This window comes from Hippoglossus hippoglossus, chromosome 7, assembly GCF_009819705.1.
Source record: "Hippoglossus hippoglossus isolate fHipHip1 chromosome 7, fHipHip1.pri, whole genome shotgun sequence".
Lineage (NCBI taxonomy): Eukaryota > Metazoa > Chordata > Actinopteri > Pleuronectiformes > Pleuronectidae > Hippoglossus > Hippoglossus hippoglossus.
In genome coordinates this window covers 15215494-15229687 of record NC_047157.1, presented here as the reverse complement: position 1 = coordinate 15229687, position 14194 = coordinate 15215494, and the positions used below count along the sequence as shown (strand labels likewise).

The 14194-nt window shown below is 45.6% G+C and overlaps 1 protein-coding gene across 1 annotated transcript in view; it reads right to left on the bottom strand.

The window, feature by feature from the left end:
* Positions 1–9708, bottom strand: part of znf385a (zinc finger protein 385A) — a 54918-nt gene extending 45210 nt beyond the window's left edge. The window contains exon 1 of the mRNA XM_034591234.1: positions 9001–9708. Coding sequence (XP_034447125.1) covers positions 9001–9010 — 10 coding nt within the window. The 5' untranslated portion in view covers positions 9011–9708. The remainder of the gene's footprint in view (positions 1–9000) is intronic.
* Positions 9709–14194: the final 4486 nt, after the last annotated feature.

The window sequence follows — 14194 nt, the reverse complement described above, 5'->3', positions numbered from 1 at the left end:
CCCTGCAGCTATGGATTACACAGGCGCGCACAGTCAGGCAGAATACGATACTGCCCTTCAGGGGAGGTCTGAGGCTCAGGATGGCAGCGATGAGGCCTCTGGACCCCATCGGGACCAGACTTTAACATATAGCCTTAGTCTTTCTATCCATAGACAACAAAGAGACAAACAGTTTGCTTCAGCAGTGTGTCCATGGCTTCTGTGTATGGTCACCACCAAGGTGTGTGAACAGGAGCCCTCGGGTATCAGAGGAGCACTGATGGGCCGACAACAGTCACAACGCTCCCAGCAGGAACAAGAGGGAATTTAATCCTGTGGTCTTCATCAGGTGATATCAAAGAGCCTTCAAAAGAGCATTCATCACTCTGTTTTTCGAGCCTGAATTCAAAGACGGGGGCTGGCCCCTTTTATCCTGCAAAATGGTGCAATGAGGGTCAGTTTTCCTTTGAACAGGACCAGAGTCATTTGACAGTAGATCTCTTTGGAGTCATGCCAATGATTAAAGGTCGCAAGAGGCAAATATATAAATATATATATATATATATATATGCACATTACACACAGATATACTTGGCAGATCATGTTGTCCTTCACTACCTCGGCTCTCCCTGCTGTGACCTTAATTTGTTCTGTCTTGAGTATGAGTGCCCACCGGGCTGCTGATGCACCTCAAGGGAACAAACTGACAGGATCTGTGAGCATGATGTAGATGCAGATTTAAACATATGCGGGACAAAAACAGAGATAGAATGAGATGAGATGAGAAGAGGAGGGTAAAGAGTGAGGCAAAGACAAAGGCACAAATAGAGAGTCGGTGTGCATGTGGTGTGAGTGTGAGATTCTCAGGTGAGCTGCAGTGACAGGTGACAGGAAGGCGAGAGACCAGGGCTGAAAGCACTGGATTCACAGCCACCAGTAAAAGCAAAGGAACACAAGCTGTCTCCCTGCCGGCTAATCCTTTAATGAAGATTTGTGGCAGTGGCTGGCTGGTGATTATTGCCGCAGCACAGAGACAAAAAACATCTTCGGTGCTACTGTATCAATCCCTCACATCCCTCACATTTACACAAGCTATTATATATATATGAGAAGATTTAGGGTGGAGGCCGAAACACTGCTGTGATCATATATATGTGCTCGTTACTGCTGTGCTTTGACACGCTGTCAAAACCCTGATGCTAAATTAATAAGCAAACCAATTACAAGCCCAAACATTAACCAACATTATTCAGTTGTGAAGAACACAATGTGAAGTCGCTTCGTCCTGTCTCGTCCGGGCCATTTGCACCGATCCTGACTGTGCTAATTAAATGGAAATGCTTGTTTCCATCCTTCCTCTCTGCGTATCCATGTGTTACATTTCATCAGTGTGCTCTTGAACCACGTTAACAGCCCCTGTGTTAGCTGAGAGCTGTGTTGAGCATATAAGAAGGAGTATATTCATCCGTGTATCCGATAACAGACGCTGCATGGAGAAGCTGTCAGCAGGAGATTGGAGATTGGAGAATTCAGTCCTGGTTAACATCCAATGCTTTAATTTTTATCCACCAATTATAAGAAAATAAATCAAATAAATGTGTTGATCTTAAAAAGAAATCAAGGTTCTAAATGTGACACCAGCCACAAGGTAGAGACTTAGTAACATACTTTAAACGGATGACCTCAGATACCACATTACCCCTGTGTCCCTTACAGCCTTCTAATCCGCACCTCTGGCAGCTCACCCTCCTGATCCTCCCTTTCTCCTCCCCCGCACTGCCCCTAGGCAGGGGCAGGGTGCTGTGGTGCAGGTCCTGGCAGAGCCCCTTCTCCTCCCCACCCTCTCTTCCTCTCTGAGGGGTAGGGCCGCTTGTTCAGGGAAGAACCTGTGTGGAGACAGGTGTGCATACCAGACGCCTGTACTAAGCCCTGCGCCACGCGGATCCCGTAACTACCTGCTAGGGAGAGAGCTCCCCGGCTCTCATCCAACACAGAACTAAAGCATTTCCAAAGAGATCTCTTACAGTCGCCGTCAATGGGCAACATGCCACAAGGGGCAGGTCTGACCTCAGCCTACTGCCGCCTTTTTAATCACCCTGCACTTTCTGCGTCTCATCAGCCGTTACAGAAACCATTAAAACACTCACATGGCTGAGTATATTTTGATGGCTGGGGGAAGGCGTCGAGGCTGGAGATTTAAGCTATTTTGAGCTGTTCATGTAACTTTAAGGATTAAATGCAAGCTCAAGGCTTCTTGGAAGCAAAAGCACTATTGCTTGAGTCTGTGTGCCTGGCTAACCCTGTGCTAGTAAAGCCCGAGCTACTTGGGTGGATGAGGTCACGGAGTGAGGAGACGTCCTTGTGGCTATAAGTGAAGTTCACACAGGGCTGTAGGATGACATGCCCGACAGTGTGTCAGATACACTGCTCACAATTCCCCTCTGCATGAGTCAGATGATACACAGAGACTACAGTTCAATGCATCCAGTCAGTAAGGAAGCATAAATTTCTCCCCATAGGCCGGCTTGAAACGAAAAATCGTCTCCCCCCCGCTCACCACATATTTAGTCTTCCTCATCTCGCCGTTTGCTCATTTCCTCCCCGACTTTATCCCTTCAACGCTCCCTTAAGTCTCTCTCCTCCTACACTATTCACTCAGCCCCGCTCTCCCATTCTTTGGCTGCTTCATCAACTTCCTCCTCCTCTTCCTCCACCTCCTCCTCCTCCTCCTTCCCTTCAGCTTTCTCCTCTACAGCCATGCCCCTATGAATTGACCTTGCTGCATCTCAAGGAGAATTGATTTCTCTTTTGGTCTTTGTGTGAAACCCTATCTCAACTGCACTCAGAGGAATTTCCTCTCCCCCCAGAGCTGGACGGAGGTAATTCTCTTTCATGAGGACACTTTTCACTCCATTTTATGTCTGCCTTTCTCTCTCTCTCTCTCTCTCTCCCCCTCCTCTGTTACCGATCTTCTCCACCGAGCACACAGAAATAGAGCAGACATGATTAATGCAACATCCATCGCCGCCAAACGTTAGTTTTGCTCAACCTTTTTATGCTTGGCTGCTGTTCGGGAAATTGTTAGTGAAGCACCTCTCACCACTGTTACTGAATTATCACATTAGTTCATCGATGAAATTGTTTTTACAATTTTTCGATGAGCGTGAATGTCAAAGAGAAAACACAAAGACTGGATCCGGCATTAATTGTATTTCATATGTGAAAACAGAGGGAGATGACATCCCTCTTTTCTGAACACTGTAGCAGCAGAGGGCTGTGTTTGATTTAGAAAATCTTAAATGCAATTGACCTTTTAAAAGTAGCCAAGCATGGTCATTATGAAGCTATGTTTCTCCATTATAGTATAGCTGCACTTGTATGACACGTACAACACCAGCCCGATCAATATATTGGTTGCCAATAATGTCAGCCGCCATATCGCTAAGATGTGCAATGATGTTTACAATTACATGAAAAAATTGTTTTTCTTGATTCAAGTTCTAGATATTCTGTTGTCATTGGCTATTTGTGTTTTCTTTGTCCATAGTTATTTATAATAAGGTTTTATTCTTATATAATTCTTAATTACAGACCAGATTTGTAAAATATATATACATCAATCAATATATCTGAAAAATCTGTCAGGTTCTGATACACATTATGTCAGTATGCATTGTCGGGCTCTGGTTGAAATTGAGTCCCCAAATTTCCTTAACAGAATAAGTGTGCGATTGTTATATCATTATGATAACAGCAAAAATAATAACCTTTATTTGTATTTAAACAGAATACTGAGACATTCAGTCCTAACTATCTCAAGATGAGGAGTAAAAGGAGGCTGTGGACACGTAACTGCATTGCTAATAATCAAGCAAAGATCAAAAGTTCGGCATGAACATGAACATAAATCAAAATAATATGTAATTGCCAATCAACATATCAATAGGTTCGGGCTTTGAGTAAAAGTGTAGTTAAACAAAGACTTACAAAAGAAAAGGAGATGGAAAATAAATAATCTACATGATAAAGGCAACAGTGGCACTTTGTAAACCCCAGAGAGCTGCAGTGTGAAGAATCATCTGTGCCTCTTTCCACTTTGTGATCAGAGCGACTGTTGAAGCATACAAAACATTTTCCAGGCTTCAACTCCCAGGTGTCTTGTAGCCCCAGGACTCCCAGTAAGAAGACAGCCAGGGTTCCTTGGTGAATGCACTAATGTGACACCATAATCACGCACAGGTGCTGTTTGCGCTTCACGGAGCAACAGCACCGAGCTGCTGGCAGTGGCAGGTTCCCGGCGCTGGTGAGCGTGTAAACTTTAGCCCACATTTTTTATGTATATGCGTTCACCGCAGAGCTGCATCATGGTTACATTCAGTGTGTGTTCTGAGTAAAAAAGTGAAAAGTGAAAAGGCCTCATCACTCAAATTCACAAATTGAAACCGTGCGTACTCTTGTGTCGCTGTGGCCTTTGCTTTTAATGAATGGTCATTGACAGAGGGCACTGCAGTGACGCCAGTGAAGCAGTGGGAGTAAGAGGAACAGACACCTCCACCTCCCTCCCCTCTGCAGTGCTACACACACTGATCGCCCACACACACACACACACACACGCACGCACGCACGCACGCACGCACAACTACACAGATGCACTCACAGACACAATGGGTTGTCTTCCCACCAGTCCAATAACAGGCCTATTTATTAGAGTCTCTTACAAATAATATTGACAACCTGCTGACATAGAGTCACTCCAGCATAAACAAATGGAGCAATAGAGAAGAGCAGGGGAGGGCAGGAAGCAAAGGAGAAGAGACCTGTTATAGTGGCTTTTTGACTGAGGACTGATTTTTCTGCAAACCATGAGTGAGACAGATGTAGAGAAAGACACGAAAAGAGAAAGAGAGCAGCCACTTCTTCTTCTTCTACCCATCCACATACATAAATCCACACATGCACAGACACAGTATACAGAGTCACATTAATCTTGGATCTTAGGTTACTCCGGAGATATGAGGCCTATTCTAATTATGATTGTGGGAATAAGTCTTATCAATGAGCCCCTTGCCACATGGAGGAGGTACTGAAAGCTGAGCTGGGTCAAGTGTAGAGAACCAGCTCATCTACACTGAGTCACTGCCAGAAAAACATATTCCCCTTGAAGAGAAACAGGATATTCAGCAAAACAATGTGGTGAAATATGAAGCCAGTGTCCCACTTGTTGGGAAAATGTAAAGCATGCACATTAAAGTGAGGGTTGGTAATCCTGGGAAAGCTAGCAGGAGCAGGCTACACTGATACATCCCACCCGTCCCGACTGCCCTCGTGACATAGCTACGCTCCGAAAACACATGAGCGCGCACTGACTGACAGCTGCTAGAAGAAGACTTTTCTGTGACCTGCTCGCTAACCTCTGGCTGTCTTCTCTGCTAGGCAGGCAGGTCAGCTAGTGACAGACCGGTACACCAGCAAATCATTTCATTTTGTCCAAATTAGATGATTGGTCGTGTTTATTACAGTCCTGCGTGGGCCAGGACAACTTTATGTAACGATGATTATCGGTACGTGAAGAGGATTTCAACAAACAATCGCCTATAAAAGTGTTTCAGAAACTACCTACTAACTCCATTTTTAAGTTCTAACCTACATAACAGAACATCCAACTGAGATCACAGAGTGATTAATCATTCAAAGGTTAACTTAGGACTGTTGATGTCTTGGTATTTCCAAAGCATCGGAAAGAAGCAATGCATATGACTGTTTAGCATGTTTCACTGCAGAATCCTCCAGTTTAAGCTGCAATGAGGCGTTCCAGTTATATCTTGGATATGCAAAGAAGCCTAAAGGGACTCAGTGTACTATGCATACCAAATATCTGGCTCATTAAGAAGTTATAATTACTGTGTCAGTTTGACATAAACCAAAAGAGCAAGGCGGTCACAGAGAAAATGGAGGGGGGGAAAAACTGCTGATCTGCGCAAAGACATATTCTAAGGTGTTTGTTCGAGCTGACCTCTAGAGCCAGGTGAGCGTGTGCAGGCAGTCACAGGGAGGGGGGAGGGGGGGGGGGGGGGGGACGGAGAAGAGCTCGGTGAATGGAATGAGCAATAGCTATGCAGACAGGTCAACTGAGAGACACACTTTATGAAGACAGATGAGGCCGGAGTGGGCCCGCAAACACAAAGACAAAGAGACAGAGAGACCGCGTGGCCCTGAGCTGTGGAGGTCATCGCTGACTCAAACAGACAGGTCAGATGAGCCGCAGAACAACATTATAACATGAACCAGTTGTGACTGAAGCTTCGCAAAACACATTGAGATGGAGCTAACAGAATGGAGTGTCCCACGGACGCTCGTCAGACAATCATCATGCAGCATTTTGGGTGACAGCGAGACGACATTACTACAGGAGCTCCCCTCCGGGCGTCAGCGAGCTGGAAGCGGAGTCTTTTTTTTGTCACTCAACATGGCGGCTGGCCACAATGACGCCACAGTGTATCGAGAGGTTCTACACCTACAGGAGCCCAGTGATCATGTTCTCTATCAGCTCACCATTGTTCCGCTTTGCTCTGTTCTCTGTCCAGATGACACACACTCACAGTTAAATAGGCAAACACACACACACAACAGCAGCAGCAGCCCCGTACCCCCAACTTGGTGCAGAGCCCATGTCAGGCAGAGCAAAGCTGGCTGCCCGCGGCTTTGTGTAGAGCACTCTGTACAGCACAACCACACCATGCCATTATCAGCATCAGGACTGTCATCACTATCACAGTGGCCAAAGACCTCTGCCAGGGCCACGGATTGCAGACACAGCTAGTTATCATGGATTTGTGAATACAATATCAAGGACGGAGCCGCATGAGGAACGGGTGTTTGCTCAAGGTCAAACAAAACAACGGATAGGAAACGACTATTAGCCACACAGACACAGCTAGTGATGCATTCGGTGAATGCTGGCAGAAGCACGCCATTCATATTACACGGGCTTTACATTTTTTTTACTGACATATATATCGCCATTTGTCAGAGATACGATATCACAACCTTGCAGATTTATATCAGCGAGGTGAATCAGTAAATTTGCTGATTGGAGGTCCAGATTAGCAAGCGCCAGAATTGTAAAGGTCATTACAATGTCATTACCCTTTTCAGGGGGAAGAAACCAGAAATGTCAAATCGCTCAGCTGCCACATCATCATGCAAATAGAGCAGAATGTTATAGACTGGAAAAAAACTCAATTTTCAGACAGAAATAATAGAAGATACCTATCTGGCTGACAACTTAATAATAAGGAGGAGCCGGTGTCAGCTTTTTAAGCTGTGTGTGCGTGGAGAAAAGATTTCCTCACACCATTAGAAGTGACGAAAAACATATGGATTTGGCATTTCTGAGCTACAGCTACATTATCGCTGTTTAAACACCACTCAGGCTGCTGTAAATGTCTGCCGTGCAGTGCAGCTACACTGACAGCAGAGGCTGAAAACATGATACTGCACAACACAAGTCACATTCCATGTTTTATTACTCCCGCCACAATTGAAATAGACCCAGTGTAATAACTATCCTACACTCAAACCATTGCTCCGATGAGCGACATTACCCAATGTTTGTTACCGCGCTACAGCTGCAGCTCAGGGTTAAAGCCGCCACTAACATGTCCTGACCAAAAATCATTTACGAGAGCTTCTACCATCTGCGAGCTGATCAAGACAGTGCTTGCCTAAATGTTAACTGGGGCTGAAGCGAGGAAACAGTTTTTACTTTTGACCGGCCGCATTACCTGGAAATGTAACCCAGGCACAAACACAATCGCAGACAGAAATGAAACAAAGGATAAACTGGAGAAAGTGCAAAAGTTCCTCTGTCGCTGTTCAGCATGAACTTTGATAACTTGCTTCGAGCCTTTCGCTCACGGGAGTTTCTTCAACACGTCAAACTCACACACCTCTGACAACATGACTCCCTATAATCATTAGAGATGTCTGCCTGAAAAACATGCCTGCCGGGAGAGCAGAGGAGCCGGAGCAGCGCCGGAATCAGCCCAGGCATGCGTTAAAACAAAGTGGCCTCTCGCCAAGCCCATAACACATACACACTTTAAACAAATGCACGCACGGTAGCCACACACAAGTCTCCGGGGCACATTACACGAATTAGAAGACTTTCACAGGCTGACACACACACAACGCGTTGCTTGGTGAGCATACACACACACACACACACACACACACAGACACACACGTTGTTGCTATCGTATCCATACATCCAGGATCAGTCATTTCACTAGGCATAGATGCGAAGCTCCCGTCGTCTGTGTGAATTTACAGGCTGACTTTGTAGAGACCACACAGAATCCCCTCTCTCTCAGACATGGCCAATATGAGAGCGGAATACTAAAGAAGAAAGCGCCGGCTGACTCAGAACAGCGCAACCCTGTAGAATAACTCAAAGCTGTACAGTGCAGCGAGCAGAGGACCAAATCTTTTTGTGTTTCTTTACAATAGGACACTTGTGTGATGACCTGTTTGCTCATCGCCGATTAGGATGGATAGAGGAGAAGTGTGCATGGAAACTGGGTGTAAATTCCCTAAAGAAAGGCATATGTGCGTGATTAAGTCCATATCAAGTGTTTGTACACATCTGCATTCCAATGGTTACCAATACGTTGGTGTGAAGCCATATTTGTCACTACAGCTCTACAAGCAGGATGGGAGAATGGTGGAGCCTGGTCATGTGACCAAACAGCCCATAATGATACAGTCCACTTTGACCTTCCCTGTCATCGCTCACACCTGCCCCATCAATGGCACACTATTACAGCAATTACACCCACTAACCATGATTTAAGGGTTCATCCCAGCCGGCGCTCAATAGTGACGGATGTCTGTGTGGCATGGAAACCAAGCAGTGCACACCAGTAATGAAGAGGTGCTGCTGGTCGAGAATAAGGACGAGTGAACCGAGAGAACACGACCTTTAAAAAGTTCCGTCCACCCAATATAAAAGCCACAACTCACCTAAAATCATGCTGTGTGTTGCCCTTGGTGTCCCTGGGTTGACAAGAGATCCCTCACTGCCCCTGTCTCTCCTGCTTTTTCCAAGGGAGAACGGCTCCAAATTCTCTTTTCAGAGTTCCTCTCTCCCCACTCTCCAAAAAGAGGCAACTCAGAGAGGCAGCACTGGATGTGAGGAGAGACTGCTGCTGCTGCTGCTGCACATGTCCTCCCTAGCGCCTGTCCTCTCCAGGTGAAAAGCTCAGTTTCTGTGTGTGGGTGAGGGAGAGAGACAGAGAGAGCGAGTGTGTGTATGTGTGTGTGTATGTGGAGGAGTGGGGGGGGGGGGGTGTCCAAAGCTTCTGCAGTTGTGGCTCAGGTAAAGCCTGAGGACAGTATGGAGGGGGTGAGAAGCACAGGGTAGTGATAGAGAGAGAGAGAGAGAGAGAGGGAGAGAGGGAGAAGTAGGGAGTCAGAGAGAGGAGGGGGAGCCTAAAGTGTGACAGCCAATCGCAGGGGGCGGCTACACAGCCAATATCTTCTTCTCCACAGCAGCCAGGAGGAATTGCAGGGGTCTCCAGCAAACAGCTGACATGCAGTTTCCCCTCAGATGTATCATCTCACTGGGAGCTTCAGAGGGAAGGTCTTCAGTGCTCTGTCAAGTCGGCGCCTGCTTTGCTCTCTCTAGTAAAACACACACACACTCACTTTCTCACCCTGGCTCTCTCTCTCTCTCTCTCTTTCTCTCTCTCCCTCTCCCTGCTCCTTGTTTTTGGGGTTGGGTATAACCTAAAGGCACCTTACATGCCTCTGCTCCGATTGGTGGCAGCCTCGACCAATGGGAGCAGCAGCAAACACTTGTCATCATGCAGAGTGGAAGTCATGAAGGAGAGACAGAGCTTGACTGAAAAATGCCGATTCCCCCCCCCCCACACACACACAATTCTCCTCACCCTCCTTCCCCTGATTGTCAGAGCTGTTTATTGCATTTTGTTGTCTGCCACGCCGCCCCCTCGCTGTCCTTTGACTCCATGTGTATGTGGACTTGTTAAAGGATTAACCTTTTATCTGTGTGGCTCTGTCTCTCCCTCCATCTCCTAACCTGCCCAGGCAAGGTTACACATTTTATCAGCCTCTGTGTTCGTCAAAGGGATGGAATTTAGACTGTGATTGGAGCGGGGAGTGTGTGTGTGTGTGTGTGTGTGTGTGTGTGTGTGTGTGTGTGTGTGTGTGTGTGTGTGTGTGTGTGTGTGTGTGTGTGTGTGTGTGTGTGTTGGGGGGGGATGGCAAGCAAGAGAGTAGAGATGAAATAGAAAGCGACAGAGCAGAGGAAGCAGGAGAAGGAGGGGCAGAGATTAAACTAAATACAAACTGACAGAGGGATGAAGAGACGTGGAGTGACAAGAAGAGACAACCGGGAGGATGGAATACAGAGCTGCACACACAAACACAGGAGAGGAAGGTCTGTGGGAGAATTTAACTGTTGACCACAGCAATGCGGTCACTAATTGAAGAGGGGGCTTCACAGCCAGCTTCTCATGGTCCACTTCCTTCACGCCGAGAAGCCACTCAAACAACGTCTGCTGACATGTCCAAGAGCCACTCTCTGCTTCTCTCTCTAGTCCCCCCCCCCCTGTAAAGAGGAATCACAGGGAAGCTACAGAGCGCGAGGAAGAGAGCGAGTGAGAGACCTTTTGAAAATCACACAGCCACAATGTTACTGAGAAGCTCGGCGCTTAAGAGAAGGCTTAACAAAGCTGTCAAAAAATTAATCCCCTTGGGCAGGCATGCTTGCAAACACACAGATACAAACACGTGAGCCTAGGGCTATGGGGGGCAGAACGCCGCCTGATGTTCACAGTACCTCCTCTTGTCCTGCTCTCTCCTTCTCTTTTTCTATTCTTTTCTAACTCCACCCCCCCCCCCCCCCCCCGTCTCACGCTCTCAGGCTGAGGCAGTGAGTCACAGGGTGTTGGAGTGAATACTAAGGAGGCTGGCTGACACCTCCAGTACCTCTCTGCACAGCAGCTCGGTTGCACACATTTAATCCATTGTATGTAAACACTGGCAGACTTAGGGGTCCATAAACACCCACGCAAGTTCCTACAGATTGTACGTTTGGGCCACAACAAAAAAATCCACTGATGAAAAGCTGCTGGTATTATAGAGCATATGGCAGCTCTTAGCTACAGTGAGGTGCACAAAAATCATACTACAGTCACAACCACCAACCAAGATCAAAAAGAGAGAAGTAGTTTGTCGTATGTCATATATAATAAAACTAAGATGGATGTGGAAGATGTGGGCCAAACCTCTTCCAACAAAAAAAGGACAAACAGGCAGATTAGAAAAGGAATTCAACCCAGTGAGTCCTTGGATCAAACACACATCATGTCTGCAGTTTTTAAAAATGGGACACGTAGCATAGTACAAAAGTCATCAGCAATGCATGCCAGTCCTTCAATGTGCATGTGTGTGTGTGTGTGTGTGTGTTTGTGTGTCAGCAAAAGAGCTGAGATAGGGTTTCCTCATTAGTTGTGTTGGTATCAATAATTCAGAGTCGGTCCTTGTTGGCGTTCAATGGGCCGAGTGCTAATGTGCTGTCGGGCCAACGGGGGCCCAGGGCCCAGCGCCACTTTAATGGGTGTCATGATGAGAGGGTGGAATCGGAGCAGGGGGATCCTGTATCATCCGTATAGGAAAGAAGAAGGAGGGATGAGAGCCCAGAGGAGAGGAGGCAAGGCCACCAGAGGGGACGACAGATGTCACTTTTGGACAGGTATGTGAACTGAGGGGCGATGAGGAGAAACAGGAGGAAGTGAGAGGGAGGAGGGAAGGAAATTGGATGTTTAGGTTCCTTTGTTTGCCACTGAGGATGATGGGCTGACCTCTGTCACCTCCATGGGGAGGTTTTACTGGGCAAATCTTAAGGGGGAATATTTTAAATGAATAATGCCATCCACTTTAATTGCTAGAGGTACTTCACTTACAAATGGCACTTTAAAAGCAACAGAAAAAAATAGAATACAAGGTGAAGCTTTATCTTGCAGGTCCATAATTTCAAAATAATTTCCAAGGAAAGGTTTTAGGGAATGTGTAATCCAGGACCTACTATAAGTAAAGAAGTTCCCCAGTCAAATGCTTCTTTTATTATAATCTATATATGTTTATATGTATGCCGGTTGCTTTTCTAATTTTGCATATTCAGCTAACCTGCAGTCCTTTGACCAAAAACTAAAGTAAATAAACTGGAGGTTAATCACTGTTTCTTTTTTCCATTCAAAACTATCAGCTTACATCATTACTTTTATAGTTTTTAAGAAATCACTAGGATAGTATCCAGACGTGAAGGACACGTAAAGTAAAGTGCTGACAGTTTTTCAGTAATAACAACACAAAAAGATTTTTTGGGACAACAGATGATACATAAGAGAAAGAGATGGAGTCAGACAGGTTCAGTTGGGGTGATGTGTTCTTCATCTAAGCAATACCGAATGCAATGCCTCTGAGGGGAAACTGAGTCACAAAGCATTGTCTAAAAGTAAATAGGAGTTTTATTTCCTTTAATTCCTGTGGATGCAATTTCGAAAATGTTTCTCGCAAGGTTATTATATTTTTTTATTGAAGTTTCTGTTTTGTCGTAGTGTTTTGTCCAACTCTTTATTTTGTTTTGCACATCAGGGCCACCATTTAGGATGAGGACAAAGTTGGTGAGCTCCCATAATGTAGTTAAAGGTTCAGTGTGTAGAATTTAGTGACATCTAGTGGTGAAGTTGCATTTTGCAGCTGAATACCCCTCACCTCACCCTCCCCTTCCAAACATGAGAGAGAGTGGAAACCTTCAGTTGTCATAAAAACTCAAAAGGTGTTTAGTTTGTCCAGTTTGGGCTACTGTAAAAAACATGGCGGCCTGCGTAGAGAGGACCCGCTCCCTGTGTAAATATGAAGTATTTAAATATAAAGGGCTCATTCTAGGGTAAAGAAAACAACATTCGTACAATTTAGATGAAACACACTTGTGACAACATCACTAGGATTATTTTATATTCAATTTCTGCCAACAGATCCCTTTCACCTAAATCTTACACACTGGACCTTTAATACAATTGTCCACCCACACACACAAACACAAAAGCTGAACCTGCACAGTGATTATTGGTTAATCTATGCTGCCCTCTACTGGAGCAAGCGTGTCAACACAAGATTATTATTCCTCATAAGTGAACATTAAAAATCTCTTGAAGCATTCCAGTTTGAGTGACTCTGTTACTACATGGGAAGTTCCGTAATGAAAAATTTATAAAACGAGAGGCTATAATGTTCCCAGAGCCATGTCAGCACACGCATGGGTAAATAAGGGAACCAGAGAGACGTGAGGCAGCTGGTGTGGTATTAATGGCCTGTCAGAATGAATCAGAAACGCCTTACTCAAGCAGGAAGCTGTGTAGTCGACACAACAAAGTTGACAAAGCTGCCGTTGCCAATATTGTTACTGGAAATGTTTTTATCTGCAGAATTGTGAATTAGGCAAAGTGCACACGGCCCGAGTGCAGCAGGTCAAATGTGAAGGGACATGTAAAGACGATGCACAGTAATAGTCTGTGAGGGTTTATCACACCTGAGGGAGCGAGCACATCAGATGCCACCAATCATATAATGCTATAATCTGTCTTTTTCATCCAGTCCTGTAGGGAGGGAAACACACGATAAATCTACACTCAGTGAAAAATGCCAGACAGACTCTAACTCACGTCACTTCAGCAGCTCAAAGGCAAGTGTCAGAATGCAGCTTTGGTTGATCATAAATTCTGCTCATATTTCATTTCGTGGTCCATGGCCTGCAGGAGTTTCTAGAAATTTTTGTTCACTCTTTTTTGCTTCTTCTAGAGTCTGCGTGCATTATGTAATGAAAAGAATTTGTGTTGATACGGAGTCCGCACCGAGGTCACGTATCATTCTTTGGGTGTGTCCTGGCACCGTGGTGGTGAATTTAGAGACTGCCTTCGAAGGTCAAAGGTGAGGGGGCCAGGCAACTGTCAGGCAGCATACTTGTTCCTCCTCTCACAACGTGGCAAAGCATTTACTGGAGCTTATTAGACTATCAAATATGATTCAAATATACTGTGTTACTTGAAGGAGAGCTAGAATGGCCCTGAGTAGAGTGCAAACGTTAAAATAGTCCCCTTGTGAAACCACATTTAAACTCACTAAATACAGA